We start from the raw sequence: 25,049 nt of genomic DNA on the forward strand, positions 1-25,049 counted from the left end.
ACGTTTAACTATAGTTTATTACTTACGTTAAAACTAGTCATTCTATAGTCCCGCACACTCTGTAGCGGTCACACAAAGTGGTTTGCTTGCACTTCCCATCGATAACAGCTTATCACATAATTGACCACATAGTTTGCAATCAAAGCATTAACTAACTAAAGCATTAACTCCCCGTAAGAGACATATAAAGGACTTACGTTAAAACTAGTCATTCTATAGTCCCGCACACACTCTGTAGCGGTCATACGAGTACGAGGTGTCTTGCTCGCACTCCCAGCGACATTGTGTACAGTCTATCACCATATTCACATCGTTTGCAATGAAAGCATTAACTCCCCGTAAAATACATTATCTACGTTTAACTATAGTTTACAAAGGACTTTAAAACTAGTCATTCTATAGCCCCGCACACACTCTGTAGCGGTCACACGAGGTGGCTTGCTCGCACTTCAGCCTATCACCATATTTGACCACATCGTTTGCAATGAAAGCATTAACTCCCGGTAAAGGAAATTATATGAACTAGTTTGCTAAAGGGCTTACGTTAAAGCTAGTCGTTCCTATAGCCCCGCACACACTCTGTAGCGGTCACACGAGGTGGCTTGCTCGCACTTCAGCCGATCACCATATTTGACCACATCGTTTGCAATGAAAGCATTAACTCCCGGTAAAGGAAATTATATGAACTAGTTGATAAAGGACTTACGTTAAAGCTAGTCATCCTATAGTCCCGCACACACTCTGTAGCGGTCACACGAGGTGGCTTGCTCGCTCTTCCCAGCGACATCGTATATAATCTGTCGCCGTATTTGACCACGGCGTCTATGAGAGCTGGCTTCCAGTAGACGTATGGCTCGATGTGCGCGACCGCGATGGCTACTACTGACATGGCCGCGTCCTATAAAAGAAAATGGTAAGTAGAATTCATTTTAAGACCAGTAAAGCTATTTGTAGATGGCACTGTTGATCATGATATTATATATGACTTTTAAATCTACATTGTTACAGAAAACCAATCAAAAATTAAGCTTTAGGAATAAATTTAAAAGTGGTTAATTTTTTTTGTCTTGAGTGAAACTTGAACTCACGGCATTTGGATAGATACTCCAGCGCTCTGCCAACTAAGCCACCAAGGACCTCATCCATAGCCAGCAATTTTTTCCACCATATGGGTCTAGGGGACCCTACCGACATCTACCGTAAGAGCGTTACACTTCTTAAACGGCTACCAGAGTTTCAAGTCATATTGGGAATTCGCCAGTTACGATGTGCTGCCCATATTAAATTAATTTTAATAAGCAGAAACGTCGAAAAAAATATAAAAGTGGAAAAATTACTGCCTTGTGTGAAACTTGAACACAGGTCTCTCGGTACTCCAGCGCTCTACCAACGGACCTCATCTATAGCCAGCAAATTTTCTCACCCTAGTCAATTGAAATTGATGATTTCCTTCCCAGTTACGCATTGCCTGATACGCACTCTTTAGTGACATTTTCATTATATTGCCCATACCAAATTTCTAAAAAATTGCATTTTCAGCTATCTCTCACCAGTGCGTGTCAAGGACGCATTCGAGGTAAGATTGCGTTTTAATTGGACAAAACATAATTTCATGTTTAAGGTGGAATTAGTGAGGAAATAATCAAGATATCATTACCGCCACGACACATTGCCACAATTATGGCGTCATTCTCTAACACATATCCGATTTTCTTTGGTCGGTTCACTAGCCAATGCACTAGGACCCCCTAGGGGCTCCACTAGGGCTCCATACGCACCTGGTTGTCGCGCGCCGGTTCGCTGAAGTAGTTCTCGTGCTGCGCGACGCGGCCGCGCACCGACGCGACCGTGCGGGCCGGTGCGCGCCATGTATTTACCGACTGCATTGTCGTTTAGGGGCTCCACTAGGGCTTCGGTCTCTGAAAAATAAATCTCATGTTAACATTGCCTTTCAGACTTCAAAGGATCGGCACAACTAAGTTTGGAAAAAACAAGAAAAAAAACTACAGCAAATGTTCTTTGGAGTGGCGCGGCGTCCAAATCCGTCTCCAGTAGGAAGACCACTTAAAGCTAAAATGTGTCACAGAAGATATGCTCTTCTATTATATTATTATAATTATACCTTCTCTTTCACCCTCGTCCTCGCCTCCTTTGAGCGCGGGTCGCTTGTCTTTCACTAGCGAGGTTAACTCGTTGATGACCTTGACGGTGTACAGCTTATATGGGATGGGACCAGGCATTGCTTACGGTTATAATTAGAGTGAGACAAATACAGTAAGAATGCATCATACTTTCTCCTTCGCCCTCGTCCTCGCCTCCTTTGAGCGCGGGTCGCTTGTCTTTCACTAGCGAGGTTACCTCGTTGATGACCTTGACGGTGTACAGCTTACATGGGATGGGACCAGGCATTGCTTACGATTATAATTAGAGTGAGACAAATACAGTAAGAATGCATCATACTTTCTCCTTCGCCCTCGTCCTCGCCTCCTTTGAGCGCGGGTCGCTTGTCTTTCACTAGTGAGGTTAACTCGTTGACGACCTTGACGGTGTACAGCTTGTATGTGGCCAGGCATTACTTGCGGTTATAGTTAGAGTGAGGCAGATACAGCAAGAATGCATCATACCTTCTCCTTCGCCCTCGTCCTCGCCTCCTTTGGGCGCGGGTCGTTTGTCCTTGACCAGTGAGGTCAATTCGTTGATGACCTTGACTGTGTACAGCTTGTATGGGGCCAGGCATTGCTTGCGGTCGAGAGGGCCTTGGAGCGCTGAAAGGGGAAAGTTTAGTAATTTTATTTACGCAAGTGTTTGACAGCTACTTATTGCATTTTTCAAAAAGTAGTGATACTAACTTAACGAGAACTATTCTAAATTTAAAGTTTTTAATCCGTTGATGCCTGTAACTTTTGTAAGAACACCTAGATATGGTCTCCCCAACATCAGTTCAATTTGACATTGGAAATATACATTCTTGGTGTTTGACGATCCTTTTGTGAAATTCTTATTATTAAGTTTAGGTACCATATCTATAATAATTTAATGTTTTTTTAGAACAATAATAACTGCATCTATAAATTGCTCTGATATTTAGATTAAGATGATATTTGTAAAATTTGTCGACTTAAAAGTGCTTGTCGCTAGGCCTATTTGAATAAAGAATATATTGACTGACTTGCTTGCTACATGTAATCTTAACGAACGAACATTATAAATTAAATAAAAGTTTGTAGTAATATTATTTCATGCAAATCACATCCTCTAGTACTAGTAGGTATTGCACGATAACCTCTTGGAAATAATTCTACCTTTAAACCCCCACCACTGCCTAAAGAACGCACGAAAAGTTAGCCATATTTGGAATACAATGATTCCCCAATGAAAGCGATTTTTACAAGCTTTTATTTACTTTCACCTGACCGTTGTCTGTTTGTAATCAAATCTTGCAAGTTAAATATGATCCACTTCCCGGTTTCCGATTGAGCTGAAAATTTGCATACATATGTAAGTCGGGTGACAATGCAATATTATGGTACCATCGAGCTGATCTGATGATGGAGACAAGAGGTGGACATAGGAACTCTGTGATAAAACAACGCAACCTACCTAATTGTGTTTGGGGTTCTTAGAATTTGCTCGACGAGTAAAAATAAAAGCTTGTACCAAAAATGAAATTTTTGCCAAAAACCTATTTCCCCAGTTGTTCGTTAGCTTTAAATTTAAAACAGTAAGGTTTTTTCAATGCCATCTAGGCGTTTTGACATGCCCTCAGTGCGGACTGCAAAGATTGGCTACTGCAGTCACATGAGGGCACACATGAGGGGTGGACTAGCTTAGTTCCCGCACCTAAGGAATATAATGCAGTCGCTGTGGTCGAAATCGGCTAGGAGCAAAGAGAGACTTACTGAGTTTGTCAATGAACTCCGAAGGGCTGGCGAACACCATGAGGACGGGCGTGGCCTCCCGCGGCACCGGCGTCGGCTCCGGCTCCGGCTGCTGCTCGCCCTCTGTGAAACGTAAGATAAGATAATATAAGATACGATAAGATACGATAAGATAAGATACGATAAGAAGTTGAAATTGAAGTTATTTATTTTGCCAGAGACATGCTTACATAAAGTGTTATAAGGTTTTACACAAGGCAAGAAAGTACACACATCTCGCCAACATTAAGGGCATTCAAAAGAATTTCCTACGCTAATTATTTACACAACAATTCATAAGTATATCATAAAAACATTATATATATTCCTACAGTTAACTATTTCAAGAATATTTACACAGAATACCTATTTTATAGTTAGTTTAGTACCTACACAGACATTTATATTAACTTTCAAAATTATACAAAATCAAAACTACCTACTTCGAAATACATAAACGATTAAATGTCACAATAGATAAGATAAGATAATATAAGATAACATCTCCTCCGTGGCAAATCCGAATCGGGCATCTGTCGTTTAGCAATTCTAAAATTCAATACTTAATTTAAACTTGAAGATCACTATTTAAATAGCACATTTTTGACAAACCACGGAGGAAAGGATAAGATAAGATAATAGTAAGGTGTGAACTCGGGGTCCATTGGGTTGGGTTTAGGAATAAAGCGAGTGTATTTTGAACACTGCGAAATCGACGCGAGGGCCCTCCACACTCGCGTTCGCGGCTTCGCGCCTCGATTCGCGCACGAGTGTGGAGGGCCCTTAACCCTTTACGACCGGTTCGATATAATTCTGCAAATTACTTTTAAAAAATCCTGCCCGCAAGTAAATTGTCTTTTCGAGCTCAGACCTATTCCGATCGAATCTGCAGACATTAGCGACACGTTTCAGTACTAAATACCGCAGGTCAGTAGGATCAGTCCGTCGCGAGACTGCTTTGAAGATGGTGGCATTTTTTGATGGGAGCAGTGGCACACGTAAGTTCTTAATTTTGTATAATTTTGGTATCAAACTTGTTATTTAATACTTAATTATTACAGTAAAAGAGTTATGTGTGTTTATTTATCACAAATTAGAGTAACAATAAGTTATTAAGGGGAAACTACATGCTCGTAAAAAAGAAGTGCACGAATTTGTGGGTTCGGCCTTAGCCCGTAAATCGATGGTCATAACTATTTGCAAGTTTTTGTCTATCCGGCTTCTGCGCAGAAAATCAAATCAAAAGAAATAGTCATATGTTTGATAGTTTTATAATACTTTTCGTTTTGTAATGTTAGATTTGTGTTTTTTTTAAGCGTCCATTAAGAGGCAAAAAATTCCTTGAAATTTTGTGCAATAATGATACGAGTATATCACATGTTGAGGAATTATACGATGACCTCGAAGAATTCCCTTATTCGCTTTTGAATGAATTGAAAACGAAATCAAAGAATCAACGACGAATACGATGAGATGTACCTAAAGATCTGCTGATGGTGACAGACCCAGTGTCACTAGTTCGGAGGAAAGACAACAAATATGTTTTCCTACTGTCTAACTGCTCGGGAACGATCAGCATTAAGGTTGTCAAGAGATGAGAGATAAAGATTCGGTCATACGTGTATGTTACAGCTTCAGAAAAAGTTATGAACTAATAAACCCATGGGAGACCTTTTTTTAAACAAGGAAATGGACACTGAAACTAAATTCTTTCTTTCTTTTTACATGTGAATGAATCAGTATTCATTTTATGGATATTCGCTTGATTGTGATGCCATATGCCGTCCTAGGTGCGAAATACTGGATTTACTCGATTTTCGCTTCATAATCTTAGAAATGTTGGTTAAACCACCAAGAAAACGACGTAGTGAAGCATGTCTGAGGCGTCTGAGTGATGTTTCAGATGATGCTTCAATTTGACGATACCAAATCTCCAAGAGCCCGCCAATTTCAGACTGCTTCAGCAGGGCTATTACTCGTTGTATTAAATGCAACGTGTTCGTTACACGTCAAAATATTTTCAAGCTTTTCCTTTAGATGTAGTTGAATTGAGAGTACTTTACAATTGTTGATTATTGTTTTTAATCATTCTTTAATCGTTAAGATGTTGATTCTTAAAGAAAATTGTGATAATTATGCTAAATTGAATACTGATTACTTCATATGCTATGTATGTGCAGCATACACATGCATTGTTCTGTAAAATGTTGCGTTTTAGTCATATTATTTTACAAAACTCAATGAATTTGCACGTTTGTGCATTTCCAGATAGTTCCTGAACGTCACTTTCGTGCACGCGATTTTTTTTATGATAAAGGACACTAGGATTTTTTAAAACATTTTATACGCGTATTTTATAACAATTAATAACGGTTCACATGCATTTTTTATGAATCTTTGCAAAATATTTTTCCCGGCCGTAAAGGGTTAACACACTTTTTTTCTTATATGGAGGGATTTAAATGATTAAATATTTAAAAATTCACTTACCGCCTCCTGCTTCTTCCTCGTCGCCACCGCCCCCCTCCTTCGCCGGCCATCTCATCCTTGATGCGCTGGAGGCGGATCTCATCACCTGCACATGACAAATAGTTATTTGTGTCCCAAGGGAGGAAAAGTAGCGTCCTAAGGGAGGAAAGAGAGGAAAAGACATTGCCGCCTGTAAAATTGTGTGGCAAATACGCGGGATGGAATGTCCTACGTTTCCTCCCGTGATGCGCATACTATTTTTCTGCTCAACGGAGGCAGAAAGCGGCAATTTTGTTTAGCGCAGCGGGAGCAAAGTTGAAGCTTTCCGCCCGGAGGGCAGAAAATATAATTATTTCATCGCCACTAAATATGCAGAGAATTCGAAAAAAATCTGCTGCTGATGCATTTCAAACGCGAGTCCTGTCCAAAATGCTTGTTATTAAGTGTGTTCTGTTTTGTCCGTCTACTTTTCTGGGTTTACCTGCTTGTTATTTCGTCTCTAAGTAACTCCAAAATGTACCGTGTCACGTGATAATTTCCATTTTCGATTGCGGTGGTGGCCTAGTGGATATGACGTCCGACTTTCAATCGGGAGATCGCGGGTTCAAATCATGGCTCGTATCAATGAGTTTTTCGGAACTTATGTACGGTACATCATTTGATATTCACCACTAGCTTTTCGCTGAAGGAAAACATCGTGAGGAAACCTGCATACATCCGCGAAGAAATTCAAAGGTGTATGTGAAGTTCCCTACCCGCATTGGGCCAGCGTGGGGACTATAGCCCAAGCCCTCTCGCACATGAGAGAAGGCCTGTGCCCAGCAGTGGGACGTATATAGGCTGAATTATATTATTATTATTTCATTTTCGACTGGCACTTTTCATAAACGATTGTTACTTAGCAAGGCCCTCTGAACAAGATGATTTCTCATTCTCACCCTTCTGTATTCGGTGCTCGGTCAACATAAGACGAGGCATCGTGGGTGCCGGGTCGAAGGCGACCACTTGTCCGCCGGCTGACCACCACACTCCCAGCTGGTGGTAGTCGCCGAGGAGTAACGCAGTCTGAAAAAGGTAAGGGTAGGTAGGTAGGTAGTTAACTATTTTATTTATTAAACAAACATCCAAACCTGAAGTAGACGAACTCCATCCATTTTCCAAGTGTTCGATATCTGCATTTAATCTTGATAATAAAACATCAAAGTAAAAAAACCTGTAGATCTTGATGACAAAGGTAGCAAAAGATTGTTTGCAAAGATTGTTGATTGTTGATTGAGAAAATAAGTTTGTAGTTATGGAGTGTGGAATTAAGAGGAGTGACATCTCTTATAGTAGAACTGTTGCAAAAGTGTCCAGCTGTCAGCTATAAATAATAGTTCCAAATCTCTCCAGAGTAGCGCTAGAGTAGCTAAGAACCTAGACGCTATTGATGGAGTGAAGTGCGTTGTCTATGATTAGATTTTTTGTTCAAGTATTCTAGGTATTGTAGCGCCACCTATTTAAGGTTTTTTGATGACACTTTTTGGTACATGGAGATTTATTTCCTTGCCTCCACCTTCCGTATTTGTAGTTTTGTATCTGTTGGTAAACCTTAAATAAAATAAAAAATAAATAAAAAAAGATTTGTTAAAGGTGTGAGATACCGCAGGAATCAGGAGATTGAAGATCTGGTGTCCGAGCCGAACGTCGTTGGAGAAACGAAAGCCGCCAGACTCCAATGGCTCGGGCACGTAGTCCGGATGGGTGGAGATCTTATAGTCCGGAGGGCGTACTTTGGAGTTCCAAATGGCCGAACACGAGAGACGAAGTGCAAAAAGACCTAACCGAAAACGGCTTTGGACAGAGAAGCATGGCGGTCTTTGTCGGAGGCCAAGATCCACTTCGGGTCGCTGCGCCTCAGCAGCAACTAACTAAGTAAGTAAGTGTTAAATAGTGCATTTGAACGCCTACAATACACTACAAATATTCTCTATTGCTCACCAATGTCAACAGAAAGACAACATACCTGTGTTGGTTTCGACTGGTCGTTCCACATCTTGGTCATCAGGTCCTTAATCTCTGAAAATCAAAAGAAGCATCAGTACCTAGGACCAATCATTATCGGAACAGTAATCTTAATCTTAGTTCAACCTTTAACGCTTTGAACGCTTTATGACATAAACACAAACATCACTCAAACGCCAAGCTCCCGGGCGCAAGGTAGCTAATGGAAACCTCACTCGAAAGTGTGAAGGTTACTTTGACAGCATCGTCCATAACACCTATAGTTGTCCTTGGCGCTGTGGGCACGACTAGTAACGACGCCTTTAGGTGTTCTTGGTGTTCAAAAGGTTAAAAGAGTAGATTCTGCTTACGTTTGATTTCTTCACCCCCTTCGCCAGCTTCTTCACCGCCACCGCCTTCGGCGCCTTCCTATAATGACCATGATTTTAGTCATAACATCTTCGAGCAACACAGGGAAGGGAGACGGCATTCATACTATTTCCCCTCTGCCAAAGTTCTGGCACAACTGTGCCTCTGGCGGTGCATGTTGTGACTCGTCCGTACACAAAAAGAGATCGAGGTGTGCAAGATTTGTCTTTGACGTGTGTCATTTTCTATGTATTTGTGTCGTCATTACAGATTGGATTTTGTATGCAGTGAGTGAGAAGTGCGACTGTGTGCACGTTTACCCCGCAAAAATGGCAGTAAGATTTGTACGGTAAGATATCGCTTAGGCTCCTCCCTTACGACGTGTCGGAAGCCGGTGTTGCTCGAAGCATAATATATATACTCTGTATCATTAAGTATTTAAATAAAAGTAAACAAACTTTGTGGTTAACCAACCTAATACAAAAGCGCTTGGATCTGTCACTGAATGACCTGACTTGAACCTACATTATTTGATCATGTAATGTTTTCATCTACCCTCAACTGGCTTAAGGAGCCATTTGAGGGTAGATTTTGTTTACTTTTATTTAAATACCCAAAGATACAGAGTCATTTACATTTGTCTAAGATAACCCGGTCTATTGCCCTGGCCCTACTGTCAATCCTGAAAAATCTCATTCCCCTGGCCATGCCTATTCGCAAATCCCCAGAAGATTCCGCTTTATTAGCATCTCATATTTGGCGACTGAGTAAAGGATGACTCACGCTAGACCGGGTCGGGGCCGAGCCTCAGCTTCCGGCGCTTTTTTTCTATGGAAAGCACCACGTGGTCACCGGAAAGCCCTCATAGAAAATGACGTGTTGGACGCCTCGGTCCGGGCCCCGGCCGGACTAGCGTGAGTCATCCTTTACTCGTGGCAAGTTCCGTCTATATCCAAAACTGCTTAGCGGAATCTCCTGGGAACTTGCGAATAGGTATAGCCAGGCGAATGAGATTTTTGAAGAATAACCCTATTAAGTTCTCTCTCTACATATACACACTTAAAAGTTCCTTTCATCAAATCAAATTGAGCTAAGATCATGGTTGATAATATTGTATTGCATTACAATGTTATTTTTCTCAAACTTGCTACGAAATGATGACATGACTTACGTCAAATTAGGTCCGGAAATACTACATATCAGGTGCGATGAGTGAAGATGATATGTAAAGGAATTTCATACTGCCTTACACACCTAGGACTGTAAAGCAACCTTCTTTTGTTTTTTAACGTCAAATTGTGACAACGTCTTGGCATCCAACCATCAACTAGCTTCAGTTAGCTTGGTACGGTGATTTGTTGTGCATATTCGTTGCTAAGCAACGGCGGTGGCGCATCGCGCAGGCGCGCGGACTTACGCGCGTAAGGTTGTACATCGCTGGTAGAGTGTCGAGCCGAGTAGGTCGCCACAAAACAAATTGACTGCAATATTTTGTTATAATTGCAAGTTTGAGAAAAGCACTATACATATCTCGGCGAGAAACGGGGTTGCCGGCCGCGTATCTCTATACGGCTACTTGGCCTGCAACCCTACGTTTCCCGGCCTCTATAGTAATGTACTATTAATGAATTTTTAAATAATGATTTAGATAATGGGATTTGATTGTATTTGACTTGAATTTTATTTTATTTCATTTTTATTATTGCATGATTTTTATTAGGTAAGAGTTTAGATTATGATTTATTAGTGTATTAATGCTTGACATCATTCGTTGTAAGGAAATGTTTGTTTGTACACCTGTAAGGGTAGAGTCTTGGTGAGTCCATGTAAAATTGTTACAACAGTAATTACCGGCAATGTAACCCATTTCTCACAAACAATAAAGATTATGATTATGATTGACCGAGCGTTAGCGAAGGTCTTCGTTTTCAGTTTGGGCAATAATGCTTTCATATATCCGATTCTAACAAATTCTAGGAAAATTTTAATTTAAATCGTTTTTTGTTTGTCGTTTTGTTTTATGGTTTTTTTTTAAATGGTACAAATTGGCAGAAAGAATAAGTGAAGTAGGGTCTATGGCACTTAAGACCATTGTTTGGTTTTATAGCAGAAAAATGTTTGTTGACTCACAGAAAAAGTATCGTATACAATAGTGATATAATCAAGCTTTTCAATCTCATACCTACTTAGGCCACTCAGCAAGCTTCATGGCCTAAACACGGTACCCGACTAAAAAGCTCTCTATTATACCTACCACGATTGTATAAAATCCTGAAGGAGGCTATACTTATCATTGTCCCCCAACACCGAACGGGTTTCATGTCCAATTATTTCACTGTCCAGGCAATCAGACTTTGGAACGTTCTCCCACTCTCTATCAGACAAGCGCAGACCAAATTCACATTCAAGCGCGTGTTGCACAAGTATTTCCTTGACAAACTTTCTTCTTCATCAACTTAATGATTCACACTTGGTATAATTATGTATGTATTAATATATGTATGTTTATTTGTATTAAGTATATGTGTAAGTTTATCAATATATAGTTTATATTCATATATAGTCTCGGTTACAAATTCATTTACTTTAAAAGACACTGCACCTACTTAATCTTTCTGGTTTAACCCATTGGTTGACTGGTAGAGAATGCCTTAAGGAATTAAGTCCGCCTTACCGACCTTGACGACCGATTTGGCCCAGTGGGTAGTGACCCTGCCTACGAAGCTGATGGTCCCGTGTTCAAATCCTGGTAAGGGCATTTATTCGTGTGATGAGCATGGATATTTGTTCCTGAGTAATGGGTGTTTTCTATGTATTTAAGTATTTATAAATATTTATATATTATATATATCGTTGTCTAAGTACCCTCAACACAAGCCTTATTGAGCTTACTGTGGGACTTAGTCAATTTGTGTAATAATGTCCTATAATATTTATTATTATTTATTTATTTGTACCTTCATGTATTGTGCAATAAAGATTAAATAAATAAATATACTTACCCCGGTAGGTTCATCAGGCAGTCGCAAAGGCAGCCTTGTCTTAGGTTCCTCCAGCTCAATGGAGAAGGTGTTGGCGCCCATCTCGAACTTCTGCGACAAGTCTTCGACGTTGATGTTCTTGTTGCCGGTCTTCTTTACGTGCTGGAGGTAGTAGTCGGCGCCCGCGTCTATTAAATGGACAAAACTTGTTAGAGTCCGACCAAGCTAACCCTGCATGGTATTTTCAATGACAAAGTGTGAAAATGTCTATATCTTCATTAATGTCAATTTTCCATAGAAATATGACGTATGTACTGACACCTCATCCTCTTTGTTCTATTGAACTCGGTACAAAGTTAACTTAGACGGACTATAAATGGGTGTTTTCTCGCATCACAAAAAAGTTATTAGTTCACATACGTGCAAGTTGCGAAAAACTTTGAAACTTCTTAAAAATTGAAATGTTTTCAGAAAATTTTGGAAATCTATTTTGGAAACGGAACTTTCATACTCCACATAAAATATGAGATCTTTCCTAAACAAATCAAGTATGGTTGATTTTAAACAATGTTTATGATTACAAAAAAAAAACAGACTTTTATTGGATAAATTTATAACCTGCTTTAAATTTACATACATATACATATTTTATGCTTTTATTTAGAGACATTTTAACCCTTTTCCAAGCCGCACCAATCTACAAGGTTTTCCCAAAATATCCTAATGTATTCCAATAAATCCAACTATGATGATTCATTTGAAGACAAGTAACATTTCCTGAAAGTGTAATCTAATTTGAGCCTTAAATCTGACTGCTAAAGTTGAAATTCTAATGGCGCGTGTGTGGTCGATAAATCGTACTATGCCTGGAAAAGGGTTAATAATTAAAAATCCAAGATCAGGAAAAGATCCAAGGAAACCCCAACCCAACCCAACTGCCCAACTGGGGAAGTACCTCCACCTTACAGAAAACCGCAGCCAAATAACACTTGACCCTACTCATAGTGTTGTGTTCCTGCCGGTGAGTAAGGTGGGGTTAGGGTCGGCATCGCGCATGTAACTCCTCTGGAGTTGCAGGTGTACATAGGCTACGGAGACTGCTTACCATCAGGCAGGCCGTATGCTTGTTTTCCACCGACGTATTATAAAAAAAATAGCATGATTTAGCATTTAACATAAGACTGACCTAAGAAGTTGAACATGTGGTCCTGGTGCATGTGTGGCGGGGGCACCGCGTCGGTGGCTGCTGCGAACGCTGCCACGGCTGGTAGGGCTAGCGTCCTTCCAGCTTTGTCTTCATCCTGTCGCGTTTAATATACAATAGCCTATTCCACATTTTTCTCAAATATAAATGTTCATATAGCTTCGATTGCCAACTGGTATTTTATTTCATGAAAATATCATCGCTATATGCAAAGAATTGGCTACTTGACAATTTTTTGTAAATAATGTCTAACGATCTTGGTTTTCCTGAGGATCAAATGTCTATATAGGACTCGTGGCATTTAAGCAACACAAAGGACAGAAATGAGAGTTAAAGTCTGACGCTCGCACTCGACGATTGAAACGCTCTAACAAAATGATAAGGTGATGTGACGTCACATCATATAAGTCTGTCCTAAATGTATCGAAGATCAAGGAAATTGCCATTTTGACCCTGAAATATTGCGTTTATGTGTATAGATGTCATACAATTTATTTTTCAATAAGATGTAAGGAATCGAATGGTACCACTTTTTTTTCTTTTTTTAAAAGACGAAAAAAATATTATTTTTGTAGACTTTGGAGCCTTGTATTTTTTTTATAATCTCAATATAATTTTTTAAATTCCAGTTTTTTTGTAATGGATGGCTCATTTTCTATCCATTTTCGTCTCTATTTTATCACTGCGAATTTTGTGATAATAATGATGACATGACTTACCCCAATGCCGGCCTTTTTGGCAGATTTACCGAGGGCGGAGTGTTCTCCGCGTGGCCCGGGCATGATGGCTGCCGCGCGTTTCTGAATCCACGTGAAATCCTTGCTCTGAAAACAAATACTTCATTCAATATCTATCGGTTAATGACGATCGGTACTACATACACTCATGATCCGAAATCTAAAGCTAATGTGTCCATAAAACTGCCAACCCATACAATATAAGCATCGGCTTATCTCATTCCTTTTTTGTTATTTTTTTATCTCACAACATTCTGTTCTGTGTTACTCACACTCAGTCTCTAGAGCTCTCAATTCATAGTATGTTTAGTCGGCGTGACCTCAAAAGGGGAAATATTGAACGTGCCATTACTGCCAGGTGGAAGGTTACTCTCAATGCCGGCTGATATCTAAAGCTCAAGAGTGTGCGGTGAAATCTGTATTAACTAACCTCAAGCTTTGGCTCTGGAGCTCCCAACCATCCCCCAACTCCATGTTGATCTTAGTCGGCGTGACCTCAACAGGGGAAATACTGATGAGGTAGGTTACTCTCAATGGCAGCTGATATCTGTCTAAAGTCCGAGGCTACAGCTCAAGAGAAGTATGCAGCGAAATGTGTATAAACTATAGTCTGTATCTTCAGGTATTTAAAAAAAGGTAAACAAAATCTACCCTCAAATGGCTCCTTAAGGCAGCTGAGGGTAGATGAAAACATTACATGATCAAATAATGTAGGTTTAAAGTCAGGTCGTTCAGTGACAGATCCAGGCGGTTTTGTATTTGGTTGGTTAACCAATAAATATTAAAACTACCCGAAAATTTACAAATTGTTTGTTTACCTTTTTTTAAATACCTAAATATACAGAGTATAACCTCAAGCTTTGGCTCTGGAGCTCCCAACCATCCCCCAACTCCATGTTGAGCTTAGTCGGCGTGACCTCAACAGGGGAAATACTGATGAGGTAGGTTACTCTCAATGGCAGCTGATATCTGTCTAAAGTCCGAGGCTACAGCTCAAGAGAAGTATGCAGCGAAATGTGTATAAACTAACCTCAAGCTTTGGCTCTGGAGCTCCCAACCATCCCCCAACTCCATGTTGAGCTTAGTCGGCGTGACCTCAACAGGGGAAATACTGATGAGGTAGGTTACTCTTAATGGTAGCTGATATGTGTCTAAAGTCCGAGTCTACAGCTCAAGAGAAGTGTGCAGCGAAATGTGTATAAACTAACCTCAAGCTTTGGCTCTGGAGCTCCCAACTCTATGTTGAGCTTAGTAGGCGTAACCTCAACAGGGGAAATATTGAACGTGTCATCACTGCCAGGAGGCAGGTTACTCTCAATGGCGGCTGCTAACGCGTCGGTGGAACTGCCGACGCAGACGAGGCAGGCTGTGGATGTCAGGTCATCTGACAGGTAGCCTGCGGGAAATTGAAATTTATGTCATTGGAATAAGAAACTCAGATGGAACCAGTTTTGGTTACAGACACACGCGGTTGGGTTAATCACTACTGTACGTGCACGTGCACGGATTAACTGCTGCAAATATTTCGGCCCGTGGCTCCCATTTAGTGCTTTCCACAGGAGCAAGGAATCATATTTTAAGAGAGGTATGGGTGTTGTATTGTGAATGTTGAAAAGGTTGACTGGTAGAGAATGCCTCATGGCATTAAGTCCGCCTTTTGTACTATAAGGTTTTCTTTTGTGCAATAAAGATTAAATAAATAAATGACATCTCGCTTCTGAGCAGAGCCCAACTGGAGAAGTACCTCCACCTTACAGACAACCGCAGCTAAATAACACTAGACCGTACTCATAGTGTTGTGTTCCTGCCAGAGCTCAACGAGGGTGCGGAGTGTTAGGGTCGGTAACGCGCATATAACTCCTGTGGAGTTGCAGGCGTACATAGGCTACCGAGACTGCTTACCATCAGGCGGGCCGTATGCTTGTTTGCCACCGTTCAAAAGCTCCCTATTTTTGGGCGAACACAACACCTGTTCTAATTTCATATGAGGGAGGAAAGTCGTTTATGTATCATACCCATGAGGATCGAACATATAATTATTTCCGCCTTAAACACGGCCACGATGATCCCTGGAGCAGTCACCACCACGGTTCAACAGCTTCTTGAGGAACTGTCGCAACGACGGTTTAGTGCGACCCTTATTGTAAACATCTGACTCACCGTAGCCGTTTAAGAAGTGTAACGTTCTTACGGTAAATGTCGCTAGGGTCACCTAGAAAATTTGGTGATAAAATTTGCTGACTATGGATGAGGTCTTGGGGCTCAGTTGGCAGAGCGCTGGAATATCGATCCAGAGGCCGTGAGTTCAAACCTCACACAAGGCAGGAATTTTTCTACTTTTAAATTAATTATTCTAAGCTTAATAGCATCGTTCGCAGATATTTCTACTTGTTAAAAATCTGACTCACCATTCTCATCACATCCATGAGGATCAAACATGTAATATTTGTTGTCAGCCTTAAACACCGCCACGGAGCTCCCTCGAGCGGTCAACACCGCATATGACGCTTCGTTGAAGAGCTTCTTCAATGACTGTCGCAACGACATCACTCCTTCTGATGGCGTTAGAGATCCTGCAACATCATCATCATCAGAGGCCATCGAAGAAAAGTTGTCGAACTGTTAAAGACGAGAAGTTATTTTTGAAGTCAGATCTTCTTTAGGCGCGTTGGGCATTTTTTGAGATGGAGAAAAAACCATTGTTACCGTTACCGTAACTGAGACCTCTGTCTATAAGTATGTTGAAGTGAAAACTTCTTTAGGCGCGTTCAGACGTAAAACCTACGTATGCTAGGGCCATCTGTATAAACCTATGAAAGTTGCCAACCCCATTGGCTCTCTTTTAACTGTGACTTCTTTCTGCTCCCTCCTAATTCCTGCTGCCTCTTTATACATTCTACAGGGGGAATTCCTATCAAAACTCACCAACGTATGCTCCATCTTGGACCTCAGTCTCAATACAGTCGAAGTCCGAGATCCTGAACCTGGTCATGACGTCAGCAGCCGCCAGGGTCCCTGCTGGAGCCGGTTCCTCTTCGGCTTCACCCTCGGCCTCCGTTGGGGCGGTGTCCATGCTGATCCCCATCTTCTCTAGGTTCTCCATGGTGCTTTCGTAGAGGATGTCACCGCGGATCAGCGTCTGGCCAGAAAATATGAATAACGTAAATCATCATCTTCCTTGCGTTGTCCCGGTTTTTTGCCACGGCTCATGGGAGCCCGAGCTTCGACTTGACAACGAATATCCAAAAATTGGCGTAGAGTGGCGTAGATTGACGTTGTCGTTTTTACGAAAGCGACTGCCATCTGACCTTCCAGGCCAGAGGAAAAATTATAGACCTTATTGGAATTAGTGTAAGGCCTGAGTGGACGCTCGGAGCGGAGCGTTCGGCGGGGCGTGCAGCGGGGCGGGCGAGCGTGAGATAGAGCGTCCAGCGAGTGGCCTCAGCGCACGCTCACCGCTCGTGTGAATCGGTCGCATTCACCATGGCATCGACGTCGGACGACATTCTCGATTTCTTTTTAGAAGAGCATTTATGGCTCAAAATGTGTTGTTTTTCTACAAAACAAGATCGTAGTGAAGCAAAGAAGACGGTTTGGAGAATTTCCGACTTTATACGAAACCTTAACATGCAATGGATTAAAAGTGAAAATAAATACTTACTCTTAACGCATGTCATAAAAAATATTTTGTTTAAATTTGAACTTTAATAACTGTTAATAGAGTTGAATATTATAATTGCCATATATAGTTGCATATGCGGTAAAGGGTTAATTTACCTTCAATTTATTTATACAGTCTATTTTTGTATAGTGTGAGATGATAGCCAAAATGCTGGTTTATTTTATATGTCAATAATTATTTGTTTGCTTGACATGACTGCACGCTCTTATCGCCGCTGCAAATCACAAACAGGTTTGAACCTCTCCGCGACGCCCCGCTCGACGCTGCATTGCCCGCAAACTTGCCTGCTCGGCATTCGCTTTGAGCAGCGTCGACTCAGGACACCAGTATGAGTTTCATTTGTTTAACATGCACGCCGCACGCCCCGCCCCGCTGCACGCCCGACTCGAGCGTCCACTCAGACCTTACACTTAGTCCCGTTTCCTCACGATGTATGAATATTGATGTACATACGATGAATGTATAAATAACGGGAATACGAAGTGTATTCAATATTTATTTATTTTATTTTATTTATTCAGAAACAAACAGTCTTGTTTTGTTACATTAAATACAATAGTAGTTACTTATATTGTAGACTTACAGTTTCCTTCATTAAAATATGTGAACCTTAACATTAAAATATTAAAGTAAGGTGACTGTGGGCAAGACCGGCATACTTTATTTATTTTTTACATTGGAGTATTCTAGCTCCGTTAATTATTCACTTACGTGACCGCTTGTAATCACATACGATGAAGAATTTCATATATAATAATTAAGCTATAGTGACAGATCATTTTAATCATTAATTAAGCAAAAACAATAGTATTTTTAAAAATTCGGCGAGTAGACGGACTTCCCGTGTAGTTTAAGGTAAGTCCGTCTAGTAACGTTATCAGCCATACTATGGGTGCTTATGTGTTCGTATTAGAATCCTTACAAAGAATGAAACCAGACAATGAAAAGTGTACTCTAAACTTGTTAATATAGGGTTTAGATTCGAAATAAACACAATTTTTCTTATTAAAAGGTAAGTCCGGCATATACTACGTAAATGGGGTGGTAAACCTTTTTTGGAAAATAATTATACGTACTTATTTTTTTTCTTCTCAAATAAAATACCAATAGTCATTTTAAATTTACTCGTTGTTTTAAATTTACGGAGATCAAAGAGGGTTACATAAATAAGCTCATAGGAGTAGCAAGTTTAAATCAAATAGTGATTGGCAAATCAAATTCCATAACACAAGTAGGTACCCTACATACGTAAATTTTCAGGATAAGTAAGGCGAAGAACCCACGTCACATAGCGGCGTGGCACACGCGGTACAGCGTTGGCGTGGCGCGTAACCTTGTATCACGGTGTAGGCAAATCGCCTAAATCACGATAAGTACAATAAATGTTCCGAAATAAAAAATACGTATGGACTCGTATGGCTGCAGTGATTTTAATCTTCAAAACTATCAAGAAAATATGACTGTACAACCGTATTCTAAAATTCAAGAGGAGTAAAAAGGGTAATAATATGTGTCATAGGTATAATAATATAACATATGAAGGCCCCGAATCCCGGTAGGGGCATTTGCTTGTATAATCTACACAGATATTTGTTCCTTCAGTCATGTTTGTTTTTTATATATTTATCTATATGAGTTTCTATATGTCGTCGCCTAGCATCAATAGTAAAAGCTAAGCTATGCTTAGCTTGCGGCCAATATTTATTCATTTATTTACTTAATAGGTATTTTCTTATTTGTATTTTCGGTTACATAGTGCTGAGGATAAAGAACACATTTCTTTACTAGTTTCGAGATTAAAATTGTTCATAAATACAAAATACAAACATCATACGCAATGTCGTAAAAATGCGTATCTGTAGTAACCTTATAAAATCGCAATAAATAATATTGAAGCCATTTAACAGTTGGTAACCTCTGATTCAAGGAAAGTCCGGCATATGACGGACTTGCCTTGTGCATAGTAGACGGACTTTCCAACTTAGCAAAATTTTAATGTGATGAATGATGGAACGTATAATTACAAAACTAGGCCAATATCTTATAATTTAAACACATAATAAAGATTGCCGGGTCTTATATTACTTACGTAGTCGAGTTCTGGTGCAAAATCTGATCACAAACTATTTTTAACAATTTTATTTGCAAAGACTGTCGCACTATCACTTCGAGTTCCATACACGTAATGACTTGTTTACGCGGATTGCTCTGAAGTTCGTTGTCACAGCGCCATCTGTTTTAGAGTGAGGGAACTAGCGCGAAAAACTGACTTATAAACTCGACGCCAAAGCGGCAAACGCTTTCTAATTCAAGAGTTATAATGTGTTGACGGACTTGCCTTGTAGACGGTCTTGCCCACAGTGACCTTATACGAGTTATCGATATGAACCATTATTAACATAAACGGTGTGTTAATAAACCGTGCCAGAAAACCTACAATAATTTTATAACAATATTATGGCTGTTAAATACATTTTAAAGATAAATGTTTAAAGTTAAATAGCGTTCCATGGAAAACATCTACATTTTTAAATTTTTCAATTCAATTCAATTCAAATATACTTTATTCATGTAGGCCTAGCAACAAGCACTTTCGTCATAGAACCTGCACGCTCTCCTAATGAAACCGTTTTTACAAGTTTTTATTTACTTTCACCTGACCGTTGTCTGTTTGTAATCAAATTTTGCAAGTTAAATTTGATCCATTTCCGGTTTCCGATTAAGCTGAAAATTTGCATACATATGTAAGTCGGGTGACAATGCAATATTATGGTACCATCGAGCTGATCTGATGATGGAGACAAGAGGTGGACATAGGAACTCTGTGATAAAACAACGCAACCTAACTGTGTTCGGGGTTTTTAGAATTTGCTCGATGAGTATTAGTTGCCTGTGGAAAGAAAAGTACAGTCAGCGATAAAAGCTTGTACCAAAAATGAAATTTTGCCAAAAACTTATTTGAATATGAAGTACGACTACGGGGGATATGAAATAGGGTTTTTTTCCTACAAGCTCGCTCACAACGCTGGGTACTCTAAAAGAAAGCAAGTGCAATAACGAAGGGGCGTCGATGAAAAAAATGAAAAAAAGATTCGATGATGTTATTAATGACTTCGTACAAGATCAAGACATCAATACGATCGCGACGAGAACTTAATAAAATAGTATAGAGAGCATGCATGAACTGTAGGAGGCAGCACAGGAGCCGTCATATTTTTGGCGCGAGGCGTAACTGTGACGTTTATTGTTCCGATGAACCTACTATGCACAAGAAAACACGTGACGTGTAAATGTACATGTTTATGGTTCCGATTCAGACCACAAGATGGCAGACCCTCTAACGCGCACGGTCCCTATTTTGTCTTTTCATGGAGGTGGTATAATCTATATATTTATGTCCAGTGCGATAATCAATTGCCTTGGCAAACATTCTCTGTACTTTCTCTATTTTATTATGCGAATTTTGTAAAGTGGAAAATACCTACAGGTTTCTAAAAGTTCACCGCGTGTGCCTCTTTTAGGCGCTTGCAACTGTCGCTGTGTCACAAGCGAGTGGTAACAACGGTAACAAATGTTTAGACAAGCTTTCTACAGTAAAATTGGAGAGGAGTTTCTAACGCAGACATTTTGGATAGTAAAGAAGAAGAGACAGTTATTGATCGCTTTGGCTCAGAAGAAGAAAACCCCCGTTTAGTAGTTGAAAGACTTAACCCTTTACCAGGCTAAGGGAGATATATTTCCCACATACGGCACTTCAAACTTGTGCTCTATTTTCGATGAGTAAGACTGACATTCGATTTTCATTTTTGAACTGTCAGCCTGATAAAGGGTTAAGACAGATGCTAGATGAAGGTGATGTTAAAAGTGTGAAAAGGCAAGGAAACAATAGGACAGCTGAGCCAAAGGCAATTCCAACCTGAAGATGCAACTGGAATAAATGAAGGAGCAAAAGTTACCTCATTCACTTCTTCCTGAGTCCACTCATTAAGCGGCGCAACATGAGCCATGGCAATGGCAGCTATGGCTATAGGAGTGGCTTGCTTGTTGCGATGTTCTTCTGGGAACCGTTCGTCGCCCTCGTGGAAACTGCCGCGAATAACCCAGCGGTTTTGGGCCACCGCTGGAACAGAAAAGAAGCCGTGTCTAGACCACGAAAAATTTTGTCCATGTGTAGTAAGGAATTTGCAATTTCTTCGATTTTTTTGTGCATAAAATCCGTGTAGCCCCGAGAGCCATGGAGCGCACCATGCTCGGTATCAAGCTTCAAAATCGAGTGGGGAATGTCGAGATCCGTCGCCGCACCAAGGGCAAGACGTGGGTACGTCATTACGAAACTAAAATAGAGTCGGGCGGGACATGTTGCTAGGCAGAGTGATGGCAGGTGGACTAAAATGTTCTGTGTCCTGTCCTAGTGTGCACGGAGTCCCTAGGTATTTGTTCCTGTATACTTCTACCTGTTTGCAGTTTAGGAGAATATGTTTTGTTACCTCTTCTTCCACGCACGCTCTGCACATGGGGCTGTCTGTTTTACCCATATTATGTAGGTGTTTGTTTAGTGCGTTATGTCCTGTAATTAATCCTACTATTTTACGTAGTTGGTGTCGAGGTGTTTTCAGTAGTATTTTGGTGAGCTTGTGGTTTAGTTCCGGTATAATATCCTCGGTTTACCTGCATGTGTCCATTTCATTCCAGTATTTATTGTGCAGTTGTCTGTGATATAGGTCTAGCTGGTTGTATATATATATATATATATATATATGATATTAGTAGGGGTATGATGGGCTCGGGTCCATATTCGGGCGTTTCTGAATCTTTCCTGGCTTTTGTGGTGTATTATTTTAGGCAAGAAATTCTTAACATAGTTTTACGTTTCATGTTATTGATAGGCTCCGGCAGCGGTCCGCCCGGGCGCTCCTGGACGCTGACGGCGCTGATGCTGTACGGCTTCCGGCGGAGGTCGCGGGCGGCGGCCAGGAAGTGGTCGCAGAGGCCGGTGGTGCGCTTGAAGCAGAGGAGGCACGCCTTGCCGCCGCCTTGGAGGCCTACCTGAATAAGCATCATGTTCGTATATACTTGTGTTAACACAGGTTAGGTTAGATACATGAAGTATCAATACTCATAGTGGGACAACCAATTTCACAAGGAGGCCTAAAAGAAAAAAAAGTATCTAAAGAATGGACGCTTAGCACAAGCAGAGAGCTTTTGAAATAGAGGTGTATTGTCACAGAACACTTTGTAGTCCCTGTAAATTAGACTTTTACAACGCCATTTGACTTTGATCCTTGATGTATCAAATTTTAATATCAAAGTCAAATGGCGTTCTAAAAGTTTAAACAAAAGAATCTAAAATAGAACCATGAGCGTAGCGAGTGGTTTGAGAATGGAATCATGAGCGTTGCGAGGGTTACATGGCACGAGGGTTAAACAAACTTTGCCTCCGAGTGAAACAAAATTTTTCACCACACCAACGCGAGAAAACGTTAGTGTGGCTATGAAATAAAAAAAAAACATTCAAATCAAATCATAATTTAAAAGCCAATCCTACCAACATAAGGAAACAAATCTAAATTTGCATCTAATTCCATACATCGGAGTTTTTCGTGCGGGAATGTTTTACTCTAGCCAAAAAACAGGTATAAACTATAAAAACCGATACTATTTTAATATTTCTAAGCGCATTTGGAGCTTACTGTCTATTTTCAATTCATAGTTTGTTAATTATTTTACAATAAACAAAGTTATAAATACACGAAAACATTCCCGCACCAAAAACCCCGATGTGCGCTAATTACTTTGCCCCACATGTGGATGAATTTTATTGATCAAGCGGGCCTTTACCAGTTGGTGTGGTGAAAATAAATATAAGGGTTTCCAATTTAAAAATAGTGGATCTACGGATATATAAGAAGTCCCCAGTCAAATCTTATACCTTTAAACGAGCAATTCTTGTATATATATACACCGTGTTTTTTTTTTTAATTGCGTTAATTTCGAGGGTGCATTCCTGAGCTTAAATTAAGTAGGTAACTTTCTCAAAGATACCGATATTTTAACTAACTCCATTTCGGAGATAATCAATCATAATTTTTTATATTATAAGGCCCTTACGAGCGTGTACACTCGCCTTAGGGCCTGTTTACTTATTGATTAGTGTTTAGTTCATACATTTGCTACTAAACGTACGTACTATCTCGGACGATCGATGTTAGAAATGACATTGATATATCACAGTTTTCAATTGTTTGCTTAAATTAAATGTAATGCCCGTGTTTCAACAACGCAATATGACACATTTAGTTACTTTTTATAAAAATAAAAATAGTAAAAAACAACAAGAAAATTTTTTTTCTTGAAAATTAACTATGCCATTTAGTTTCCTTAAACGTACTTACCGAAACCCCGGAGTTAACGCAATTCAATAAAAACAATATATATATATATATATATATATATATATATATATATATATATATATATATATTTCTGTGATCTCGGAAACGGCTCTAACGATTTCGCTGAAATTTGGTATATGGGGGTTTTTGGGGGTATACAATCTATCTAGATTAGTCTTATGTTTGGGAAAACGCGTGTTTTCGAGTTTTCATGCGTTTTTCTTTCGACGCAGAATATGGTCGCTAATTTCGTGTTGCCGGCCACTGTCCGTCTGGTCCAGCGGATTAAGACGCGGACGGCTAGAAACGAGTGTTACGGGTTCGAATCTCGCCCGGTAATTAACTTTTTTTATTTTATGTTCAAGTTTTTTTTTTTTTTTTTTTATTGTTTTAGACAAGTTTAATTTATTAAAATAATGTAGTTAAGATTATCACCTACACACCACCATATTACAATAAATAGTTATAACCGAGCAAAGCTCGGTCGCCCAGGTACTTAAACTTAATATGTAAATAATTTATTAAGTCTTCAATATATTTTAATTAGACAAAAGATTAAGCAGCTGTAATTAAACTTATAGAATATTCGAGAAGTCTCAATAGGTACCAACCCTGATACCATACCGGTCAGCAGGCCACGGGTGGTACAGGTAATACATGCCACCTTCGTTCCAGATGGCTGTCTCCAGCTCTCCGGGAACCTAGCGATTATAGTACATTAATTACGATACAAGTGCGAAAAATAGGAAACTCGAAACGAGTGGCGATAAATTAAAACACGACCGAAGTGTTTTAAATCGACACGAGTTGCGAATTACCTATTCGCACATGTATCGTACAACGTTTTACAGTACATATGGCCCTTTAAATGTTCGACACAGCTATGCATGCTAATTTTCGCACTAGTGCGGTAAAGTAGCACCATATGTACTGTAAACATATTAAGAAAATAGTGTTAGTTCTGCCCCTTAAGAGGAAAGACGGCCGATTCACCATACAAACGTAGTCCCCATTTTCCTCTCTGGATGTTAACATTATTGAAGAAATTTTGACACAATTTGTTGTATATCAACCACAGCTATGCCCCTACGTTCGATTTTTTTATTATTATAAAAGTAAGGAGCATTTAAAAAATTGTATGAATACTGTTTTTCGCTCTTTTTATAATATTAGCTATTGTTAATATAAATTATAGCTATTGTTAATATAAATCAGATTATGTAAAAACATTTTCCATAATCGATATCCCGAGAGGAAAATGGGGACTACCTTTGTATGGAGAAGCAGCCGTCTTCTTTCCTCTTAAGGGTTCATT

The 25,049-nt window shown here is 39.9% G+C and overlaps 1 protein-coding gene across 1 annotated transcript in view; it reads right to left on the reverse strand.

The window, feature by feature from the left end:
- Nucleotides 1-25,049, reverse strand: part of LOC133532988 (uncharacterized) — an 83,606-nt gene that overhangs the window by 24,784 nt on the left and 33,773 nt on the right. The window contains 20 exon segments of the mRNA XM_061871893.1: nt 688-898; nt 1,779-1,853; nt 1,855-1,904; nt 2,135-2,149; nt 2,625-2,765; nt 3,900-4,001; nt 6,408-6,444; nt 6,446-6,492; nt 7,325-7,451; nt 8,392-8,444; nt 8,741-8,798; nt 11,741-11,907; nt 12,906-13,020; nt 13,643-13,747; nt 14,869-15,056; nt 16,069-16,233; nt 16,586-16,799; nt 21,299-21,462; nt 22,211-22,388; nt 24,346-24,435. Of these exon segments, the coding sequence (XP_061727877.1) occupies nt 688-898; nt 1,779-1,853; nt 1,855-1,904; nt 2,135-2,149; nt 2,625-2,765; nt 3,900-4,001; nt 6,408-6,444; nt 6,446-6,492; nt 7,325-7,451; nt 8,392-8,444; nt 8,741-8,798; nt 11,741-11,907; nt 12,906-13,020; nt 13,643-13,747; nt 14,869-15,056; nt 16,069-16,233; nt 16,586-16,799; nt 21,299-21,462; nt 22,211-22,388; nt 24,346-24,435 (2,302 nt within the window).

This window comes from Cydia pomonella, chromosome 28 (genome assembly GCF_033807575.1).
Source record: "Cydia pomonella isolate Wapato2018A chromosome 28, ilCydPomo1, whole genome shotgun sequence".
Lineage (NCBI taxonomy): Eukaryota > Metazoa > Arthropoda > Insecta > Lepidoptera > Tortricidae > Cydia > Cydia pomonella.